The sequence below is a fragment of the Artibeus jamaicensis genome, unplaced genomic scaffold (genome assembly GCF_021234435.1).
Source record: "Artibeus jamaicensis isolate MK-2021 breed Jamaican fruit bat unplaced genomic scaffold, CSHL_Jam_final contig_1998, whole genome shotgun sequence".
Taxonomy (NCBI): Eukaryota; Metazoa; Chordata; class Mammalia; order Chiroptera; family Phyllostomidae; genus Artibeus; species Artibeus jamaicensis.
The window spans coordinates 10794862-10817496 of NW_026521407.1; the positions used below are offsets into that span (position 1 = coordinate 10794862).

General features: G+C 54.8%; 1 protein-coding gene and 1 long non-coding RNA gene across 2 annotated transcripts; one reads left to right on the forward strand and one right to left on the reverse strand.

Moving 5' to 3' along the window:
• Nucleotides 1–3568: 3568 nt before the first annotated feature.
• LHX1 (LIM homeobox 1) lies at nucleotides 3569–11848 on the reverse strand. Its single transcript, XM_037163747.2, has 5 exons — nucleotides 10507–11848; nucleotides 8451–8677; nucleotides 8094–8371; nucleotides 6575–6740; nucleotides 3569–6237 (listed from the first exon to the last, which is right to left on the reverse strand). Exons 1-5 carry the CDS (start codon nucleotides 10674–10676, stop codon nucleotides 5858–5860), a joined length of 1221 nt encoding a protein of 406 aa, XP_037019642.1. The 5' UTR covers nucleotides 10677–11848; the 3' UTR covers nucleotides 3569–5857.
• Nucleotides 11849–15971: 4123 nt separating this feature from the next.
• Nucleotides 15972–21946, forward strand: LOC119062670 (uncharacterized). The gene is made up of 2 exons (XR_005085016.2): nucleotides 15972–19665; nucleotides 20633–21946. It is a non-coding gene; the product is annotated as an uncharacterized LOC119062670 (long non-coding RNA).
• The last annotated feature ends 689 nt before the right edge of the window (nucleotides 21947–22635 follow it).

Consider the following 22635-nt stretch of genomic DNA (forward strand, 5'->3'; position numbering starts at 1 on the left):
CTTCCGGGAGGCGTTCGGAAGGGGGCGGGGCCTTCGCGTCACCCTTTAGCGAAGGCGGAAGCGCCCAGGAGGCTGATTGAACAGTAGCGCTACAGCCGAGTGTGCGCGTGCGCGTGCGTCCGGGGGCTGTGTAAGGCGGTGCAGGAATGAACAAGATACTTGCTAGACCGCCGCGCTCAGCAAAAATGCGAAGCGCGTGGCCCTTGTCCCATTACCTAAAATATGCCGCAAGATTTGTCCAAGATATGCTTACAAATAAAGTGTAACGGAGCCGTGAGGCACAGTGGCCAATTTGGGAAGGAGGAGGGGGTAAAGCGTAAGCGTCTCGAGCCTCAGGTGCGCTTTCGGGCAAGCACAGACTGGGACCAAAAGCAGGTTTGGCATTTCACAGTTTGGAGGGGCCTGAGGCACGGCTTAAGCCTCTGGCCCAGCGGCAGCCAGGATTTGGGAGTCCTACATCAGAGACATGTACGTGTGAGTGTGAGGCGGACTGCAGGCGTCTTCATTAATAGGAATCATTAGAAATTGCTATGGCTGTACTTAAATAAAGATTGATTATGTAGTTTCTCCAAGTAGTCTTGTCTGATCAGGGGAAAGGAGATGGGAAGGGGATTACTACTCTACTGCACACTCATCGGAGATGATATTTTTGCTGGTCAAAGATGAGGGCATGCTCAGATATTTGGAACTGATTTAAAAATACAAAAAAAAAAAAATCAGGTCTGCCATTGGAGGGGCCCAGGTAGACTCAAAATATAAAGACTTAGTAGGATCAATTTAATTACACTCAGGCATATGGAAAGATTCAATCCTTCTATATTCTCTTTCCTTCATCAAGCATTCCCTGACCGCCCACTATGTGGCAGGCACTGCTAGAAGAGATGCATAGAAGAGATACGAAGATGAATAAGTTTGATTCTCTCCTGATGGTGATCAGCCTAGAGGGGCAGACAAACATGAAAATAGAAACAGCAATAAGTGATGATAAGTATGCTTAGAAAGCCATCTATCCTTCCAGCAGCTGTCTGAGGTCACCCGTAGAGAACTAAAAATCCCTAAAGGTAAACTAACTCAAAAGGATGCAGAAAGTCAGATGCTGGGGTTGGCCTGTGCCCTTCTTGGGTACAGCCCAGGCCAATTGGATCCCACAGCGGAACTGCCCAGGGAACCCTCAGGTCTCAGCATTTACTGTGGAACCCAAGGGAAGTGAGAGTCCCTGACTTGAACAGTCTTCACATGCCTTTAGGATCAAGAGCAATGAGAGACTACCACTTTAGTGTGCTTTGTCCCATGTCCCTTTTCTAGGTTGCTGCATAGGGGAGGGAGAACCTGTCTTAGGATGGACCACCCCCCAGCCCCAGATATGGAAGGGAAAGAATGCCAGGCTAGGATGAGAGCACCTTAGGCAGGACTCGGGCAAAGAAAACTGCTTTTTACTGTCTGCAAGAAAATTGAGGCTAAGGAACAGCATATATTTTTTTTCATTTTCCTGTAATTGCAATCTGGTGCTTGTGTCTGGAGCCCCTCAAAGCAAGAGCAGGTTTCACTCCTCAGGCTGCAACAAGGGACCATTGCCCTGGGCTTCAAAGGACAAAAATGTTTCTCTCAGCCCACATTTAGGAAATTACCTCCCACAATCCTCTTCTCATCCTATTTTGGACACTAATAATGCTTAGAAACCTGGCCTAGGGGTAAAGAAAAGGGAGAAGTGGGAAGGAGGGCGAAACAGGTCAGAGACCACCTCTAAGCTGTCATGCAAACAGGGCACTGCTTGGTGATTCTGGGCAGAAAATGCTGTAGACCTGCTTACCTCCTCTCCCTTCTCTGTCCTGGTCCCCACTGACTTGGGAAGCCCTTTGAGGAAGAAATCAAGACTACTCTACTCCTGTGCACACATCCCAGGGCCCCCCAAATGCTTCCCCTGCTTTCTTACCTCATACTGCAGGTTGGGAGGGAACTCTAGGAAAGGAGGAAAGAATTTTAAAACTCCAGATGCAGCTGAAAGAAATTGAGGCATAGGGCGGGAAAGCAACCTCCTAAGGCTCTCTCTGCCCCTCCCAACTCTAGTTTCTTGAGAAGGAAAGAGAAGTTTCTGGAAGGGATGAGGTAGAGATGGAGGGCAGACCATGGGAGAGCATATTTCAAAGACTTCATTTCTTAGAAGAAAGGTAAACCTCTGACTGCTCTATAGGGATGAGAGCAGGTGAGATTAGCAGGCGGATGGGCATAAATAGCACACTCCCAAAAGAACCATCCTCTCCAGAGAAGGTCAGAAAGCCTCCCCCACCCACAGTGCCTCCGCCTCCTGCCTAAGGGCTGCAAAGCGGCAGACAGTTGTAGGACTAGCAGAGGATGGGTAAGGGTGACATTAGATAACTCCCTTGGTCCCAATCAGTTGCCTGTCACATGACCAGGAGTTTCAAGAGTTTAGGGAAATCAGGGTGTTACCTGCCCCTCTTCTCTTTTCTTAGATATTATCAAACTCCAGGTCCCAGGCCCCTGCCGATGCCTGTCCTGACTCTCCATGCATAGTCCTCCCAAGCCTCATCTCATCCTAAAGTAGCCCCCCAGACTCCCACAGTCTCCTCCAGTGTGGAGAAGTTGGATGGGTGAGTTTTGCCTGCTTCACCCAGGGCAAATGGTGGCTCCCGCTGCTGGCATCCTGAGGGCAGGTGGCAAAAGACACAGAGGTGGCAGCTTTAAGATGGCTACAGGGAGAAACCAGGTTGCCAAGCCCCACTAGAGAGTAGATTGCCCTCTCGGGCAGAAGGGGACTGCCTAGGCCAGAGTCTTTCCCAGGAGCTCCCAGCCCCATCTAATGGGGATAGTGTGGTGCTTTTCTACACCTCAGGACCAGAAGTGGGCAGCGCAGCTCAGAGGGGAACCAGAACTGTCCCTGACATTTCCAGATCTCCTCCTCGCAGGCAGCTCCAAAACTGACTGCTAAGCTTTGCCACCTGTTCGGGTATTCGTTAGATAGAGTTCAGGATACAGCACCAAGGGGAAAGACTGAGCTGCTGCCATGGAGTCCGAGAGAAAAATTGAGTCCATGCCCAGCGCCCAACTCTAAAAACGCTTCTTACCAAGTACCTGATTCCACAATAAAGCTGCTAAATAATTCAGCAGGCTTGATAGGAAAATGCAGCTTCCCAATGAGCATAGTTCAGTTAAATGAACGTAAAGGGGTGGCTAGAATAAATAAGTTGGCTATGATTTAACACAAATGCTAAAAGGGCAAAAACAAGCCGATCCAGTGATTGCATACAAAGCAGATAAAGAAACCAGGTGTTTCAAAAGTCTTCCCTGTATTTCATAAATTTGGATTTCTGCAAGAACACTGTCATATTCCTCCTTGATAGTCCTCCCCATTGGATAAACCATCATATGAGTGCATTGAAATATTGCTTATTTTAAAGCCTGCTTGTCAGAAAAGATATATTTAGTTGTGTCTCAACAAAATATAAAAACAACACTGGAAATTACATATCATTTAATGTAAAACCTTGATTTTTTTTTAAAATAAGGAAGTAAATAATCCACACTGAAATAATATAGGTGATACGGAAAAGAAATTCTGGAACTCTGACAGTGTCTGATATTAAAACACACACACGTATTTCATAGTAGATAAAATATTTAAATTCCTTCCGTGTTTAATGAAGGCTTGGAAGGAACGGAACTACTTTTCAGAACTAATTGGCAACTGCCAGTTGACATTTGATTTTTATATCAGTTATTTTTAGTCCTCTCTCAGGGAAATGTAGTAAGTATCTGCACCAGGCGAAATAGTTTTCCTTCTGGGGAACTCCAAATGTAACAAATAATATAAAACAAACTATTTCATATCATTTCTGTTAAAGGGATTAGGGTATTTCTCTTCTAGCTGTACTGTACATTCATTTTACATTATCTTTCAAACCACCAAATTAGAAAGCAGGATTATCTATGGGAAATGAGTTGAAACTGAAAAAGACCACCTCTAACTATGTATTTGCAGGTACCTGACATTCACAAGTCCAGTTTTGTTTGTGCAGAGAGGGGGAGAGAGAGTGTGCATGGGATCTCACACCTAATGACAGACTAGAGCCATGGATTTGATTTCTATTCAAATTCCATATTAACTTATCAGCAAACACCTCTTCAACTGTATCAGTTAAATCCACAGAATGCAAATCTGTAGTTAATAACAGCAGGAAGCCATGGAGAAAAGATTGGCGGGCATTAGCAATGGGGTTTAACCACAGCCAAGGTAAAAACATACTCCAGTCCTGCCTCGCTTCTGAGGGGTCATACCCCTCTCCATCCTGTCTCCCTTCTCGTTCTTAAAACATCAAATAACACACCAATTATCTAAACATCAGGTTTTCTATTTTTATTAAAAACTCACAAATTTATTCAACATGTTTTCTTTCATACAGTGAATGGTCTAATATGCACTGGAGGTCACACAAGCTTAGGTTTATCAGAACAATAAAAGACATATGAGAAATTTAATATATAAAGAAAAAAGTAGCAGCTATTGACTGCATATTTGACCATAAAATTTAAATATTTTGGACTTTTATTTTAAAGACACAAAAATAAAACCTGTGTGGGTCTATATAAGTCATATTAACAATTCCATGAATGTTCAACAGGACTAAAAATTATCAAAGATGTTTTTTCTTAAACCTTGTAACACTTTTTTTTTTAACACTTTCTCAGGTCACGGTGCCAGGCACCTTTACAGTATTTGTGCTATAATTATTCTATTTGGCAAGTGTCCGAATGTCGTGTTTTCTCTTTGCCTCGTGTAAACAACACCTTTTTACATACTAGCACAGTGAGCTGTGAGCCCTGCAAATCTGTCAGAACATCTACAGGAAAAGAAAATGAACAATTTTGGTTGATTGCTCAAAACATTTTGTTTTTGAACAAGAGGTTTCAAAACAGGATATATTAGTAAAACACTGAACTCCTGAATTTAACATTATACGTAAACAGTTGACTGTTTTTAGTTCATTAGTCTTTTTTTAACTGTGTGTGTGTGTGTGTGTGTGTGTGTGTGTGAGAAAGTAAAATATTTTTCTTAGTACAGCTGATTTTCAAGTCGTTTTACTGAGAGGCCTGTCTGGAGACCACCCTCCCCAGTGTGCCTGTGTTCATCTGTGTGTGTAGAGTTTCGTGAAGGTAGAAGAGTTGATACTGAGGGCTTGACATTTAGAATTTTGCAATTTTGGCAAAAACAAAAAGAAACAAACAAACAAAAAACCCAGAGAGACAAAAAATATATATATATATAGTCCCACCTGATGCACAGCAGGTCGGTGTTTCTGAAGCTATAAGAGTTTGTTGTCGCTGTTGCTGAACTCTTGAGACCAACACTATTACGTTTCCCAGAGCCGGAACCCTCCTGGCTGACCTGGGAGCGCCCCGGGACGCCTCGCCTCCCAATCCCGCTGCGGGCGCGGCCTCCCTGCCCGCCGCTCCTGGCACAGCCGCGGTGCGGTGCGCCCCAGCCGCCGCCGCGGGTGCTTCTGTGCCGCCCGCCCGTGAGACGCGCACGCCCGCGGCATCTGTCCGCGGAGCCGGGTCCGGGTGGGAGGTGGGGAGAGGTCTGCGTTTCCCTTCGGGAGCCCAGTCCTGCACCTGGCCGGCCAGCTCTCGTCTCCCGGTCCTCCCTCCAGGCAGATTTGGATCCTATTTCATGTCCCCCTTTACCATCCGGTCTCCCCAGATGGAAAATGGTCCCCGAGGCTGGAGGAAGGTGGGGGGGGTGTAGCTTGCTTTTTATGTTTTTTTTTTCTTTTTTCTATTTTTCTTAAATAAAAGTTCGTTTCTGTACAACCACAAGCTCTGCGGACTGTGCGAGACCTCGCTACCACACGGCCGCCTCGTTCATTTCGGGAGGGTGAGACAGGTGGTTCCCATAGCTCGCCCCGCCGTTGACCGACAGCGACGAGAAGGGCGGGCTGGGCCCAAAGACCTCAGCGGACATGGAGTGTAGAGGCCCGGGCAGGCTGGGCTCCGGGCTGGGCGAGTCCCCGGGGGGATGCGCCAGGATGTCGGTGAACCGCTGCGCCTCACTCGACGGGTGGTGGCCAGGCAAAGGGTGCTCCAGGCCGCCCAGGGGTGTGCCAGACGGCCCGGACGAAGACACGAAGGGTAGGTCCACTGGCGTCTGAGCCTGTGAGGACGGGGGGCCTTGCGGGAAGAAGTCGTAGTTGCCCCCGGGCCCGTAGTACTCGCTCTGGTAATCTGCGGAGCGGCGGGGAGGAGGGTGTCAAGGCGGGGCCCCCGGCGGGGTGCGTCAGGAAGGGCGGGGAGGCGGCTCGCGGGGCGGCTGGGGAGGGCAAGGCGGGGCCGAGGTTCGGGGGCTCCCCCGCGGGGCTGGAGCAGGGCGGAGACGCGGTGCACACACAGAACACGCTCCCTACCAGCCCGCCCGCCTCATTCGGGGTCGGGAATTCGGCTCTCGGTCTCACTACCTCCCCCTTGATTTACTTCCCGGCCTCCGCCCATCTCTACGCTGCCACCCGCTTCCAACGAAGCCAACCCCGGCTTGGCCGAGCCCTGCGCGGGGCAGCGCACCCACCTCCGTAGAAGGAGAAGGGCCCGTTGGGGATGAGCTCGCCCGGCTCCAGGCGGTCCACGAGCGGCCGCATCCGCCGCGGACTGCGGAAGAAGGCGTGACGCCGGGCGCCCAGCGCGCTCAGCTGCTTCATCCTGCGTTCCTTGGAGCGTCGGTTCTGGAACCAGACCTGAGGCACACGCGGGAGTGAAGCGGCGAAGTCCCCACTCCCCACTCCCCGGGGGCCCGCCCGGCCGGTCTCTCTCTCACCCGTGTCCACCGCCCAGCTCTCAGGGCTCCGTGTGTGCGTGAGTGCGTGTGCGTTGTGTATGATGGTGATGGCGAGGGGGGTCCTCTGAGTAGGACCGCGCGGGGCAGCCCCTGAGCCAATGGTGAGTAGGATTCCTGCCCGGAGGACCTGGGCAAGCCGCCCTGCCCAACGTGGGGCAGTTGGAGCTGTTTCTAACAGTCGAACTGTCACGGTTACAGCTTCTCGGGGGCTGTACGCACACAGACACTCGACCTTCCCAAGTGGTGTCAGACACACACGGTTTTCCTTTCATGGTCGCTGGCAGCTCCCTTCCCAACATGATAGTGACAGAGAACTAAACAGCCTCCTGTTGACACTCAGTCTCCCAGCGATAGTGACACCAAAACGCACAATCTCCTTTTCACACCCACACACAATCTCCCAGTGCCACAGATGCTTATCCACAGCCTCTCACTCACAGAGACACAGACACGCAGCCTCCAATTCACATGTGCACACGTTGGCACAATCTCTCAGAGGCTGCAGGGCCTCCCTCCGAGGGCGGCTTGCACACGTGTGCACACTCAGCCTCCCAGGCACACCCACCCACACAGAGCATCCTGGCACGGTGAACCGGACTCCGAGACTTGGGCCGAGAATCGAGGGAATCACAGGCGGTCCCAGATCCTTACCACACCGGCACAGCTACCCAGATGGCCACCTCCCCTCCCCATCCCACTGGGGGCCGCCTGAGGTAGGGCTGACTCCCTCGGGACTGACCACCTCGACTTCAAACCAGGAGCTCCACCCCTCTTCAGAGGCGCAACCTCTGGTTTGGAACTTGTCTTACTGGGGCAAGAGACCCACAAAGTTGGGTTTGGAGACGCAGAGGGAGCTCTCCTTGTGCAGGAGCCAGAGGAACCAATTAAGCCCGACATGCACATCGATCTCTGGGCTGCTATGGAACAGGGGCAGGGGGTGCATAAAAAAGGGTCCCGACTCTCACCATGGTGCCAACAATGTCCCTTCCTCCAGCTTCCTGCTGAGCTCCCTCTCTCTCCCCTCCCCCTCTGCCACCACTATCACTTGCGTTAGACCAGGAAGAGGAGACCCAGGGATTTCCAGTAGCTCAAAGCATCAGGCGACGCTTCAGAAGTCGAAAGGGTAGGGGGTGTGTCTGGGCTTCTTCTCTGCCCCTCTGCCAGCCTCCAAGAACTTGTTCAGCTCCTGGAAGCTGGCCTGAAGGAGCCAGGTGGGTCCCCGGGGAACTGAGTGGCACGCCAGGGCCCTGACCTGAATGACGCGCATGTTGAGGCCAGTCTCCTGAGCCAGCTGCTCGCGGATGTGGCGCGTGGGCTTGGGCGTCGCGGCGAAGGCAGCCTTCAGCGTCTCCAGCTGCTTGGCTTTAATGGTGGTGCGTGGCCCCCGCCGCTTGGCGCCCAGGTTCTGGTCGTCATTCTCGTTGCTGCCCCCTTCCTTGTCGGATACGTTGGCGCTCTCCGAGTCCTTGGCGTCGTCCTGCGACGGGTCTTGGGAGTCCGGAGACAAACTGGGGTCACTGCCCGTGGTGGCTGGGGAGAAGGAAGGGACAGGTGAGCAGCGGCCTTGGCGGGCCTTCCTCCCCCAGGACTTGCCCAACTGGGGCCTCACCCGAGTGGAGGCTGTTCTCTTTGGTGACACTGCTGTTGCTTAGGTAATCCTCTTTGCAAACGAACTTGTTCTCATCGATGATGTACAGCTCCTCGCCGGTGGAGAGCTGCTTGTTACACATCATGCAGGTGAAGCAGTTCAGGTGAAACACTTTGCTCCGCGCTCTCCGCACCAGGTCGCTCGGGGAGATGCCCTGCGCGCAGCCGGCGCATTTGGTACCGAAACACCTGCGGGGAGCGGGATCGTGGAAAGTTGGTTAGGGGCGGGGGACACGGAGGCAGGGAGAAACAAGTAAGTAGAAAGCGCAGGAAGGTGGAGAAGAAGGGGAACGAGAAGAGTTGGCTAAAAATTAAGAAAGGCAACATCCCGACCAAGCAGGCAAGAAGGCAGGAAGAGACAGAGCGGGGCACCGTGCACAGTCGGGGAGGAGAGGCACAAGGCTAGGGCGAGAGAGCGAGGGGCCCCAGCGGCTCCCACCCCTCGCTTCACGCCCAGTGTCGTCCCAGAGGAAGAAAGCGCTGCTGGAGAAGGCGGCAAGGTGGCGAAGGGAAGCGGGAAGGAGGCACTCATTTTCCGATTAGATTCCGAAAACTGTCCAATTCTAATCGGAGCTCCACATAAACGCCTCCCGAGCGCCGCTTTCCTCTCCTAATGTTTCCCTTTCACCGTCTAAGGACCTGCGCACAGGAGGAGGGGTTGGCAAGATCCAGTCGCGCCGCGGGTGAACAAACAGCCGCGGGTGAAGCCCAGACGGTCGCAGCTGGACCGCCGCCACGTCCAGGCCCAAAGCGGGGCAGGTTGGCTCAAGCTAGAGCTGTGGCTTGGCTTTAGGTGCCCGGCGGCACTTTGCGGGGCCAGGCCTCTGGGGCCCACTGTCAACCCGCACTGTTCGCAGCTACCCGGCCGGGTTCCAGCCAGTACCAGGGAAACTGGGCAGGCCCGCCCAGGTGCAGCGGCTGAGCCTGAGCTTCCTCCTGGCAATACCAGCCTGCACGGTGCCCCATCTCCCGGTCTGCCTCAATCACGGCCACGCGTCCCGGGACAGGTGGCTTTGAACTGTCACCTTTTCTCCCAGTTTGATCTGTCACTACCGACTCCGAAGGAAATAGAGACCAAGTCAGCCGAGTAAAACTGGGAGATTGCAAGCACCGCGGGGGGAATTATAATTGCAGGGGAATTATAATTCTCATTTGCTCCTGTTCTCTGTTGATTTGTGTGTTTGTGTAGATTTGGTAACAAAACAGTGAGTTTAAGAGAATACGATTAAAATGTTAAACGAAGGAGGGGCGTCGGGAGAAATCTCCGCTCCCCCCTCCTCCCCCGGGTTTCTGCAAAAAGGTGGCTGAGGGTGGCGAGTAGCACTTGGAAGAATTCCGAGTGGGGCCCAGCCTCAGCGCAGAGGTCTGCCTGGGGTGGGGGCCAAACCTCCCGCCCACCCCCAGCCCTGGGAAGCAGGGCAAAAGATCTTGGTGGAGGCTGCAGCACTTCACCGTCACGGTGAGGCAGTTACCCTGGGACGGTGCTCCAGGTTTCGGAAACGCCCGGGGATGTGCAGGATAAGGGCTCTTTCCTGCAGCTGCCAAGGCAAGCGACTCAGACACCCCATGCAAAAACCCGGTAGCTCCCGCCAAGACCTCTCGGACACAGAAAAGTCGGTGTCATGGAGCTAGTCCGGGCTTCAAAGCTCAGCCTGGAGGGCAAGCAACCCGGGAGGCAGGGAGAATGCAGTTGTTGGAGAGCTCCGCGCACTGGGAAAGAGAGCAGCCAGGGCTACAAAGCTCGAGGCCATGCTTGGAGGGGCTTCTGGGCGAGGCGGGCTCAGTCTCTTTCTTCCCAGGCACGTGCAGCTAAGCCAAGACCCACAGTTTCCAGGATGCAAGCAGGGCCAGGTCCCGGGCGCCCAGCGGCCAGCTGGCGAAGAGGCGGGCGCCTGCGGGACTTGGCTGCCCTCTCCAAATGCAGCTCCTAACGCGGTCACGCTGACCTCTGATCCGCGGCCGGCCAGGGAAGGGCCCGCGGGGAGAGCGCAGCAGAGGCTCGCGAGGGAAGTACTCACCGGAAGAAGTCGTTCTTGCAGTAGAGCTTGCCTTCCCGGGAGAAGCACTTCTCGGTCAGGTTGCATTTACATTCACAGCACTGGACGCACTTGACGTGCCAGGCCCTGTCCAGCACGTTTAAGAGGAAGCGGTCCAGGATGGGCCTTTTGCAGCCGGCACAGTGCACCATGGTCTTTGGTTTGGTCGGGAGAGGCCCGGAAAGAGGAGAGCAGGTAGAGCCGAGGAGACGACTCCCAAAGACGAAAGAAACGAGCTCCCCAGCCCCTCCAAAAAGAGGATACACACTCGGCGGTGCAAGCCAAAACCCACACCAGGAAATCAAAAGAGGGGGAAACGCGAGGCAAACGGGGGTTGGAAGCGCCTCGGTGGTGCGCAGCCCGGGAGTCCCCAGGCCCCGTGGCACGGCAGCGCCGCCGCAGCTCCTGGGGCGAGGCGAAAAGTCTCAGGCGGACGCGAAAGCGACTCTTCTGCCCAGAACTCGCGGAGGAGTGAAGGTCACCGGGAATGGTGACGGTAACTGAAATAAATAAATAAAACGGAGACGGCGAACGAAGAGGACGACGCGGCGGGCTCTGCTTGCAAGGGAAGCGCCGCTGAGTTCTCTCGGGCTTGAGGTAGAGCTGTCAGAAGTCAAAGTGCATCTGCTTTTGTCGGAGTATGAGGGTGGGTGTGTGTGTGCCCGGCTGCCCGCCGCCGGGATTTCCTCTCCTCTTTTTATAAAAGGAGAGAACAAAATGAGTAGAGAAGCTTTGGATCCTAAACTGCCGGCATCGCACAGCGGGTCGGGAAGCGCGGGGCGCCCACGGTGGGCCGGGAGAGGGGGCGGGGGGCACGCCGAGGGGGGAGGAAGGGAGGGGAGGGCAGGAGGAAGATCTCGTTGTTGACTGCTGCTGTTGCCTAGGTTTCTCCGCTTTTGGAGAAGTGTTTGTGTCAGTCGAGGCGGAGAGGGACAACTCCGGGAGGGCGCAGCCAGGCGCACGCGATCGCTCCCCACCGCCCCAGCCCCGTCGCCTCGGCCCGGGCCCGCCTGGCGGCCTCCGTGTTCTCCGAACCGCCCTCCCTGCTCCTGGACTCCTTCGGGGAGGAGAAACGGGCTGGCTCCTCACCGCGCCTGGCCGTGCATCGTGGCTCCAGTCACAACTCGCGGCCGCCTGGGCGCGCAGCCCCGCATCGCTGGCCCACGGTCCGGCTGCCTGCGTCCAACCCCACAGTCGCTGGACTTTCTTTTCTTTTTCTTTCCCCCTCTTTTTTCGTTCTGGTGGCAAATCGGGGTTTCCTTTCTAGCCTCTTTCCTTCCTTCCTTTTTCTCTTTTTTTTCCTTTTGCAGCGGGAGGAGGCGAGAGGAGGCGAGAGGAGGGGGAGTAGCTTGGAGAGCTTTTTAAAACGTCCTGGTGCAGCGGCTACAGTTCTGCGCGGCGGAAACAGCTCGGCACCAGCTGCCGCTGCCGCCGCCGCCGCTCGGGCCGCGGTTCGTTGCTGGCTCTCCTTGGACAAGCGTCCCTCTGTCCCTGGTTTCCCGGCCCAGTCCGCCGCCTCCGCGCGTCTCTCCCCAGCTCCGGCGGCTCGGTCACTGCTTCTGGCTGTTGGCTGAGCTGAAGAAGCCCCCTCGCCTTAATGCAGCGCCCGCCGACGTCACGGCGGCCTGCGACCAATCAGCGGCTCGCGGTCCCTCTGTAAACCATTCTGCATCCCCAGGCCGAGGAGAGTGCGGGGAGACCGCGTTTAGAGAATCAGTGGCGGCTGCATCCGCTGCCCCACGCTGTCTGGGCGGCGGGCTGCGAGATGCCCAGGCCCCCTCCTGCTCCGGTAAGGTCTCGGTTTCGGTGGGAACGCGGGAGTGAGCAAAGGGGAGGCCAGAGTTCTGCTGACGGGTGGGAGTAATCCAAGATCAAACCTTGTTGAAGGCTGGGGTGCACCTGGGTCTGGGAGCCCCAGCGGCCCCAATGCACTGTTTGGCTTTACAATTCATTGGGTGTTGGCTCACCCCCCTCCCCCGCTTCCTCTTGCATTCTTGGCCTGCGAGTTTGGCCGGGGCACAGCTCGCGTCTTTGGGGGAGTAGTGGAGGGAGGGCCCTTGGCAGCAGAATCTCCCCCCGAGGGTCCTTCCTTCTGTTCCCCCTCCCCCAATCCAGCCAAAGTCCGCCGGGCCCCGGGAGATCTGCTTGTCTGTTTGCCCCTGCGCAGCGTTGTAAAGTTGATTCGGGCGGTTTTCTGGTGGGGGCGGGGAAGGCCAGAGGCTCCGCACTGGAGAGGGGAGAGGAGTGGGTGGGGAAACGCCCCGGGCGAGGAGTTGCCAAAAACCCGGGTGAGAAGTTGTGACAAAACTGTGACCCGAAGAAACCTTTTACAGACAGAAACAAGCGACCGTGCGGGAAGCAGCGGGGCTACAGCGTCGTGTGTGTGTGTGGGGGGGGGTATAGGTGGGAAGGTGGACGTCCCTGGGGCACCGCGTAGAGCTAAAGGGATCGGGGTGTGAGCGCGAGGGCAGAGTGAGTACGGCCTCCCGGCCTCCCCTTTTCCGGGCTTCGGGCTGGCACCAACTTCGCGACTCACCGCCGACCCTGCGCACCCTCTGGGGTTCGCTCTCATACCTCCCTAAAGGTGTTCGGAGTGTAAACGCCAGACCGCTGCCCACGGGGGCGGGTCATCGCGGCCGCGGCGGTCGCCTCGGAGTCCCGGAAGCCTTAGCCTCGAACAGTCCGTCTGGTTCCCTGCCACAGCACAGTCAATCACCAAATTCCGTTTCGACAGCACCATTTCTATGCTTAACTGGGATTTTTTCCGAAGTAAAGTTTGAAGGAAGCAGGGCTATGGAGTCCTGCTATTATGCTCCCCGTTTTCTGTTTTGTTTTGGGGGTTGGACAGGGGGTACTAGGAAAGAGCGTTTGGCCCTAGCGAGGAAGGAAATAAGGATAGGCACCTAGCCAGGTGCAGCCGGTATTGGGGCCTGGCCTTTTGACCCCACTCGCGTTGCAGGGCTCAGACATCCCACACGGGATCCCGAGCTGACTTGGGGGAAATGCGCTCTGGAGCCCAACAGCACTGAGCCCGGCTGGGCAGGGAATCCAGCTCTCTGCAAATGAAATACCCTCTTCGGACGAAGCGGCAAACTGCTGGCGACCTTGGTTGGAGCCTCAGTAGAACTGGGGTTTTAGGGTCCTGCCAAGGCCCGTTTTCTGCCTCCCAGTCTACGCTCGCACGGCCCAGCAACCCTAGGTCCTGCCGACAGCCCCTGCCTTGCGGCCCGCGCCGCCTTTTCATTGGAAGTCGAAGCCCAGTTCGGCCGCGCGCCTCTTCGGTGCTCCGCCCATCCTGACCTCTGGGGGCGAAGCCCCTAAAGCCTTCACCGCACCCCCTTCACACTCACACACTCTCTCTCTCTCTCTCTCTCTCTCTCTCTCTCACGCCTGGGCTCCCCGCAGCGGGGAGGGAGGTTTGGGGCCTGGTAATCTCTCGCACCGGCCCCCTCCGAGGTCTCTCCCAGGCTGGGTCTCAGACCAGGGCTGGGGATGGGAGGGCGGTTCTCCAGCTCCGCAAGCCGGCTTCGCAGGCTTAGACTTGGCTTTGAACTCCTCTGGTGGACCGGACACTTGCAGCCACAAGCCTACCGGTACCCGGTAGTCCAGGGTCCGGGGAGACACTAGAGCTGCGAGGCGCACCCCTCCTCCCGCGGGACCCCAGGCGCCTCCTCAGCCCGCTGTGCTGGGCGAGGTCTCGGGGAGGGGCTGGTCCAGTGCAGCGGTCCCCATGCTCCTCCCTTCCCCAGCTGTCTGGGTTCTCGCCACCAGCGCCCGCTCCTCTCAGGCATCCACAGCGGACCGAGTCCCCAGCGGCCCGCCCCGGCCCCGCCCCGGCTGGGCTTCTTCATATGCAAAGCAGAAGGACCTCGGGGGTGGGGGTGGGGGATTGTCGTTAGGGGGACCCACGGGATGACAGCTGGACCCGGCTGCCAGCCCCTACTGAACCCAACGCCTGCCACCTCATTTTGGGTGGGCAGGAGGACGTTACTGCACCCGTCTGGGGGTGCAGAGACCTTGAGACGTTGGGGGAAAGAGAACCCGGCCCAGCGGAGGGCCAAGCGCGGTAGAGGAATCGAGGGTGAAGACAGGACCCGGGCTCTGGGACACCGGGCCTGTCGCGGTGTCCAGATGGCTCAGCGAGCGGGTCCGCGGGAACCGACCCCCGCGTCTACCGGGAGGTCACAGAACAAACTCCAGGCGCACCTCCTGGCCCCTGGTTCTAGGTTTAAAGTCCAGATATAACGCCTCCCTGGGGACAGCACACGAGATTAATGTTTTGTTTGTTTCCACTGAGTTTTTATTTTAAAATGTAATCGGTCACAGAGGAGAGAATACTGACCGAGCTTTACAAATTCGCCGTCTCCGAGCCCCTCAGCTCAGCTCTGCGTTTAAACGAGTGTCGAAGGTCGGCTCGGCTAGGAGCGCCGACCTTCCCTCGCCGCCCTCGCCGCCAACCGCGGCCTGCGGCCTGCAGTGCACGCGCGCCGTCCGGCCCCAGGCCCTGCGCGCGAGCCGCCCCGGGCCCCGCGCACTCTGGACGGGGTTGCGTGAGGGTCCTCGGTGTCTGCAGAATGCGCCCCACCTCGCCCCCAGACACTCTTGGAGAAGGCCGCAGAAGACCCAGAAAACGGCTTTCACATTATAGGCTTCTGTTCTGCGAAGGGCCTAGAGGATCGGCCCAGAGGCGGGAACTTGCCCGCGAACTGGGGACGGAGGGCTTCTGCCAGCCCTCCTCAGCCGCCCTGCAGTTTGGGGGGCTGAAGGAGCCCTCTCCAGCACCCCCTTTCCTACCTCTGCCTCCTTGGTCCCGAGCTCCATTCGCTTCCCTCTCCCCCAATCCCAGCGGGCCCTGGGCCCGGCAGGTCGCTGCTGTTGATCTCCCGAGAGCGGCGACCGCTGGTGGCCGCATCCCCGACCTCGCCCCCTTCGGTCCTACCCAGCAGCGGCGCTCCGTCCGAGACTGGAGGCGCCTGGGGCGGCGTGGACTCCAGCCCCGCGAATGGGGCGCACCCAGCCGCGCGGTGGCAGGAAGAGGGAGGAGGAAGAAAGCAGAACGAGCCCCGGGCCCCGCAGATCCCAGAGGCCACGCGCGCTCCGCTGAAGACGCGGTGCAGGACCCTGGCCTGACCCCTGCGAGCCGATCCCACCTGTCCCGCTCTCTCCGTCCCGTTCTCCCCTGTGGCAGGTTAACCTCATCCCATCCCTCTCTCGGAAATGGCCCACGTGTGCGCAGCGCTTTACAGTTTACAGCACTATGTGCCCTGGACCACACAGTCAGAGATGGGTATTACTGCCTTTCGCCCGGGGAAGAAACTCAAGTCAGGCGGTTTGCTGAAGGAGAGAAGTTGTGTGTGGGGGGTGGGGGGGCGCTTATCACTTTGCTTCGGCCACGTTTTCTGAGGGGGTGGCACCCAGCGGCCGGGAAAGGGCCGTATCCAGCCGAGGCTTCCCGGTGCGCGCTCGGGCTGGGTAAACAACCCCGGCTTCCCACGAGGGCTGGAGGGATCCCGGCGTGGAGAGGGGAGCAGGTCGAGCGTGGCGATCTCGGATGCAAGTCAGTGTGCTGCCGAGCAAAGACGGGACGCGGACCGAGAAGGGGAAGGGAGAGGGGCGACTGGAGAAGGCGGGAGAGAGGGAGGGAAGTGAGAGGCGAGGGACGGGACGAGGGTGTCAGGCAGAAAACCGGAGAAAAGAGACAGGAATGTGGAAAAGTAAGCCGCGATAAAAGGAGCAAAGACGCGCTGGGGAAAATGCATGGAGGAGTAGAAGAAAAGAAACGGGGGCAAGGCCCGGAAAGACACCCAGCGATTCAGAAAATAAAAAGGCGGCGAGGAAAGGCGCGGCGCGGAGGACCCTGCAGGCTGGCGAGCGGGCGTGTGACGGGCGCGTTCCCAGGCGGGAGAAAAGCAGGCGGCGTGTTTGGTGGGAGACTCAGCGCCCGTGGAAAAGCGTGCGAGCGGCCCTGGGCAGGAATCCAACAAATAAATAAAACGTCTAAGACGGCGTGACAACAATGCGTATTTGGGTGCGTGCCCGTGTTCCTCGTCTGCGCACACACTCACGCCCCGTGAGGAAGACAAACGGGGCTCGTGCCTCCGAGTAATTAATCCTCCCACTAATTGACTCTCTCTCCCCTTACCTAATGGCGGTGGTCATTGCCGATATCTGGAGAGATATCGCGTGGAAAGAAAGACAGAGGGGGAGAGATCCCCAAAGCTAAGTAGCTTTGGGACTTGGGATTGAGTTCTTTCTGGACTTGGCCGCTCTAAAACTCCCTTCCTTCTTTTGGGGGGCAGAGTTCCATAGATGTTGCTGCCTCACCAGCCCTGCCACATTTGCATTAATGAAGATTTGAGATTAGGGGTGACTGGGAGGCCCCCCTACACACACACACACACACACACACACACACACACACAGGTCCTTCATCAATCTCAGAGGCTGGAAGCCACCCACTGCCCCTCTGCTGGGCACTCCCCACCTCTATAGGCCACAGTAAATCTCCCCTCCACTGTTGTTCCCCCAGGAGCTCTGACCCTGCTCCTCTTCTCTGGGTCGCTACTTAGTTTCCCCAGGACCCGGCATGTGTCCCGCAGCCCTGAGTGGAGCAGGTGAAGTTTTGAACTGGTTGGGGAGCAGCCTTGGGTGGCTTGGGAGAGCAGTGGGAGGGGTGAGGTTAGGGCAAGGATGGGAAGAGGCTTCTGGGAAAAAACCCGCCCTGGCAGGAATGGGAGACTCGGCAGCAGAATGGAGAGCGGTGCACACCTGGCAAGTGTGAGGCCTCTGGGGAGAAGGAAGAAAAGAGGCAGGCACCTGCACTGTGGCGGAGACAGGACAACGACCGTGTTTCTGTGACTGTGAGACTCAGGGAGACAGTTCCAGCTACCACACAGCACTCTCAGTTTTCAGGGCTGGGGAAAGAGGCAGGAGAAGGTTGGCCTTGGCTGGAAGGGCCACCCCACTAAATACATTCTTAACCGTCTCTTGGGAATGTTTGTACATTTGACCAAAGCGAATCCTCAAGGAGGAACAGCAACACTGGTCTTAGGGGCTGGCAGCCCAGAGAGAGTTGGGGGTCTGGAGAAGGGCGAGGCAGGGAGAGAAAGCAGGCATGTCTGAGGAGGTAGGGAACTTGGCTCTTCTCTCCTTGTCTCTGTCACGCTTTAGAAAGAAAGTGAGCAAGAGGCATAAAGTTCCAGGGGAAAGAAAGAGAAGGGCATATAAAAGGCAAATCCAAGCCAGAAAGGAAAGAAAGTGAAGAAGAAAGAAAAAGGCCGGGAGGGTGGGATTGACGATAATAAAAAAGGGTGAAGGCGGCCCCAGGAGGCTGGGCCTCGTCCCAAACCATCCGTCTTCATTGCCTCTGTGTGTGCAAAGGCAACTCCGGCATAAGGAAAAGCCACTATTGGAGCCGCGGCTTTATTTTATATCCTATACATCAGGAGGGAGGCAAAGCTTTATTTTCGCCAAGAGACAGATATTTTATTTCTCTCTTACGGTTTTATGTGTGAGAGATGTCAGGTTGCCACAATGGATGGCTAATGCATAGGCAAGAGGAAGCCGTGTTGGCATGCTGTGTGTCATGGGGTCTTGGGGGGGGTGAGTGGGCCTGGGATTTAGGGCTGATGGGACACTCTAGGGGATTTCTGCTAAAACATCTCTCTTCATAAATCCAGAAGCATGGTCAGCTCAACAGGGAGAAGAAGGAGTTTTCGAGGGAAAAGAGTTGGGCTTAGTAATGAACGAACACACAAAGGAACCGCTTACCTTCCAACAGGCTCGGGCAACCGGGGCAAGGCGGCCCTGTGGAAATGCAGACATTCGTGACCACACGCACGCGTACCACGCACAGGGAAGTCTTTTTCTACAGAATACAATATCATTTCACTTCTTTCCCCATTTTATATGTTTCCGCCTTCCCCATCTCCATGGGGAAGAAATCTTTTTTTTTTTTTTCATCTCTTCAGAGCCTTGGGGTGGGGGGGGGAAGAGCTATTAATTTGCAAATCATCTGATCTGTGAAAGGATCAGATGCCTGTTTTTCACCGTTCAGTGCAATGTCTCAAGTGGACACACACACGCACACAGGAGCCCATCGTGCTGGGAGTCCTGGGGGGCCGGGGCGAGGGACCCGATTTGAATCTAAGAAAAGCTTGCCATCTCCTCCAGGGCCTGTGGCCAAATTAAGCCTTAGGTCTCAAACTGCATAACGGTCACATTTTTTAACTTGGAGAGAAGGGGGAGGTGAGGGGACAAAGAGACAGAGAAGGCGGAGAGGGAAGTATGTTAATTAACACATTGCGTTCAGGGCTTAGACCAGCGTCCTGCACTCCCAACCACCCTTGAAATAATTTCCTATAAGGCCTTTATGTGTCCTAATGCCCTATTTTTAATTGTTTTATTTCTGGATTTATATATCCACTGTGGAGGAAAAAGCTGACCATGCTCTTCCCCTCTTTTCAGAGGATCAGAGGTGACACAGGGGATCTCTAGACAATGAGTGTGGGGACTTGGCCCCCAGAGCACACTGTCCTTAGCTCTGGTCTTTGGGGGAAGACATTTAACCTTTCTGGGCCTCAGTTTCCCCATCTCTAATGCAGGCCATGGGGCTAAGTGGTTGCTAACATTCCTGCCAGCTCCAGCCTCCTCTGACCGAATGAGATAATGTGTGAAAACACTTTGGGAACGTTAAAGCCGGACGAATGCCGAGGGGATTATTATTACGATTCTAATCAATCCTCTTTTCTCCACATGGATCTTGGCTGTTTAGCGCCAGCAAGCAGGCTAAAGAGGACCAAAAGCGAGAAAGCTTAGCAGAGATGGAAAAGCTCTGTGGCGTGGACATAGAAAACCCTCCATCTCCAGAAACATTCTGTCTCTGTGAGGCCCCCAGGCCTGGTGGGAAGGAGTGGGGAAGAAGAGGCCTCACTCGGCCTGACCCACGTCAGTCTCCACGGAGGCACGAAGTGCATTTCTTTCAGAGCATCGCTTGTCTCCAAGTGACTGACATAGGAACCTGATGTGAAAGCGATTTGCAATCGTTGTGTTGTTTTTTTTTTCCAGAAAGAAAGAAAAAAAGCAAGGTGTAGCTGATTAGCAAGTTAATTATTTCAGTTCCCCAAGGGTTCCAGTGTGGTGGTAAGTTGTCCAGCCTTGGTGTAATTTCACAGTCTATGCATTTCCTTGTGAGCACCTGGGGTGCCCGGGTCTGTCTCTCTCTCCATCCACCTGCCTTATGTCTTCCTGGCACACCTGGGGAGATGAGTAGGGGCTGGGGTGGTAGACAGCACAGTGTATATATTTGGCTTAGGCTGCAGGTGGGGGGGCCAGACACAGAAGAGAAAATGGAGGAAAACTCAAACTCCACCAAGTGTATAATTATCTCCCCCTTCCTTCTTCTTTTTAAAAAAATATTTTAAAATGAATATTAATGAGGCAGGTTATCAGAGAGTGGAACTCTTGTGACGTTATTTCCCCAGACTTAGCATGGAAAGAAATTGGGTTTGAAGGGCCCTCTGGCTTCTCACCTCCTCCCAGGCCCAGCCGGCTCTCCAGGGCTCATATTTGCTTTCCCAACTCTGGCCACCACTTGGTCCGCTGAGGCCTCCAATCTGACTTCAAGATCTGATTTCCCCTTGGGGGAGGGGAGGGAGGATTGTGTGGTCAAACGAACACCTCCCTCAGAGAGATAAGTTGGGGATGTGAACACAGCCTCAGAATTAGCAGCTTTTGCTGCTCTCTGCTCTCCTGGCTGGTAGGACTGACCCCCTGCTGCTCCTCCCGAGATGGACGAGGGAGGGCTCAGCAGTTTACTTAAGAGTGGTCCCATCTGCTCAGACTGGCCTTTCATAAGGGGAGGGATTTATGCAGTGTCCTTGTGCACAGACCTGGGATTTGCCTGAAAACCTTGGGCCTCTGAGAATATTATGAACGCTAAAATGTTCAGCCACGGAGATGATTCATGATTTGTCTGCAAGGACAGGGTGTGTGTGGGTGTGTGGGAGTGCGTGTGTGTTGGGGAGAGGCGCACACACTGACGGGTGCTTGTCACCATTCTTACTTCTAATCCAAACATTAGGACATTTTTTTTTCTGTATTCACTCAGGAGACAGCGCATGGCGCCATGCTCTGGAGAGCCAACTTCCTGCCTCGAGCGGTGTGAAGATGATACGATACAATTTTTGGTGCTTGCATTCAGCTATTCCCCAAGCAGGTTGGCTGATACCCCTGTTGGTGGAGAGGGGCCTGGAGCTGCCTAGAAAGATAGTTCTGATGACTGCTTCATTGCTGGTGGCAGAGGACTTGGGGCCGGGGGTGGATCCAGTCAACGTTCAGATTGTACTTGGACATCTTTCGTCTTTACATTTCAGTAGGAGAGAAGCTGGTGAAACTTAGAATGCAGGAAGGCAGGTATAGGGAGTTTCTTGTCTCAATCATGGTACTTCCATGCCCAAAGGAAGCCCAGGGGTGGTAAAAACAGATCCAAGCAGGGCTTTAAGGCTCCATGTGGGATTTCAGCCCTGGTTTCTGGGAGATTAAGAAGTCTTTTCCAAGTTTTGAAGAGACCTACAAATGCCAGGTATTCATAATCTTTGGGAAGTAAACGCAACCTCTTTGCCTGCCTGGTGGCCGGCAAGGGAGCATTTTGAGCTTGTGTGGCCCTCCTTTGTGGTTCTACCCTTTCCTTATTCATGTTCCAGTCTGGACTTGTAGAGGTGAAGACCCCAGCCTCCTCAGCTGCTGAGATTTCTGGCTCTCTCCGGCCATTCACAATTTGGCCCACATTGTAGGCACCGGCCAGCACACATTTTGAAAGGATTACTCTGGGCCAGGTTGTTCTCATTTGGGCTCAAGAAAAGATATAGTTTCCCCTTAAAAAAGAGATGCAAGAAGCCACTTCTATGAATCTTTTAATGAAGGATTTACTACTAATTTGATAAGTTCATTGCTCTTTTTACTCATTCTGAATGAGTAACTTCATCAGTCAACCTGAGGGTCTGCAGAACCTATAAAAATGCTTCCTTTGGTCTTCTTGCTTTAACACGTGCTGGGGCTCGGGCCTGCCTCTGACAGACTGGGGAGGAGCAGAAACATTCCAGAGACCGGGTCTTAGAGTGTTATCTCCTCCCCACCCCAAATCCTCACCCTCCATTTTATCTCTCAAATACAAATGCAGGGACCTCCTAGGGAAGTGTGAAGGGATAGGTTTTCATCAGGTGGGGGAAGGAAGGGGAAGGAGTAGAACCTAAAGGAAGATGAGGACAGTTGGAATTTTTAACACCTCTCTGTTAATACTTCTCATGTGTTGTATATTATAACTTACAAAATATGCATTTGTCACGGTAATCTACAGTGTATCTGTGGCATTTGCCAAATGCTGCTTGGCCAAAACAGTGTTAAATAAAATTGTAAGAAATGCTACCAGGGCCGTGCATGGGTTATTTAATTCTATCAATGATAAACAATGTTAATGTGTAGCCTCTCAGCTAGCATAATCATGTTTCATCTGTGTGGGCTGAGATATATTTAACCACGAACGATGCGGTTTTCCAACACATGCATTTCCCAATGATTACTTAGGAGAAACAGAATGGAAACAACGGAAACCTTTTCTCTCTCCACATACACTCGCCCACTGCGACCGCAGACTGCCAGTCACACGCGTTCACTGGACCAGCCGGCGCTGCGTGTATTGTCACACATAGGTCTCCACAGGTAAATGTAACTGCCGATTCGTGAAGGTAGATCCTGCTTTATGCCCCTGTACATAATTACAGACACACAGATCGGCATCGTAGATCTCCGAGACATTTGTACCCATTTTCTTGCACACTCACACTGCCCCGTAGACGGTGCTGATGTGAACATGCAGACCGTCCCACGGGCGGCTCTTTATAGGCACACGTGCAAGTGCCCTCACGGCAAGTGCGCATGCGCCTGGAAGGACAAGTGCTCCTGCGCAGGAGGGTCCTCCGCACAGGTTCCTACGTCAATGTGCATCTCTGTGCACGTGCACATTTGCACGCACAACTCCTGTACCCCTGTTCTGGGGCACCCACAGACACCCGCAGACCAACATGCAACAGCGGCCCTGGGAGGACCCAGACC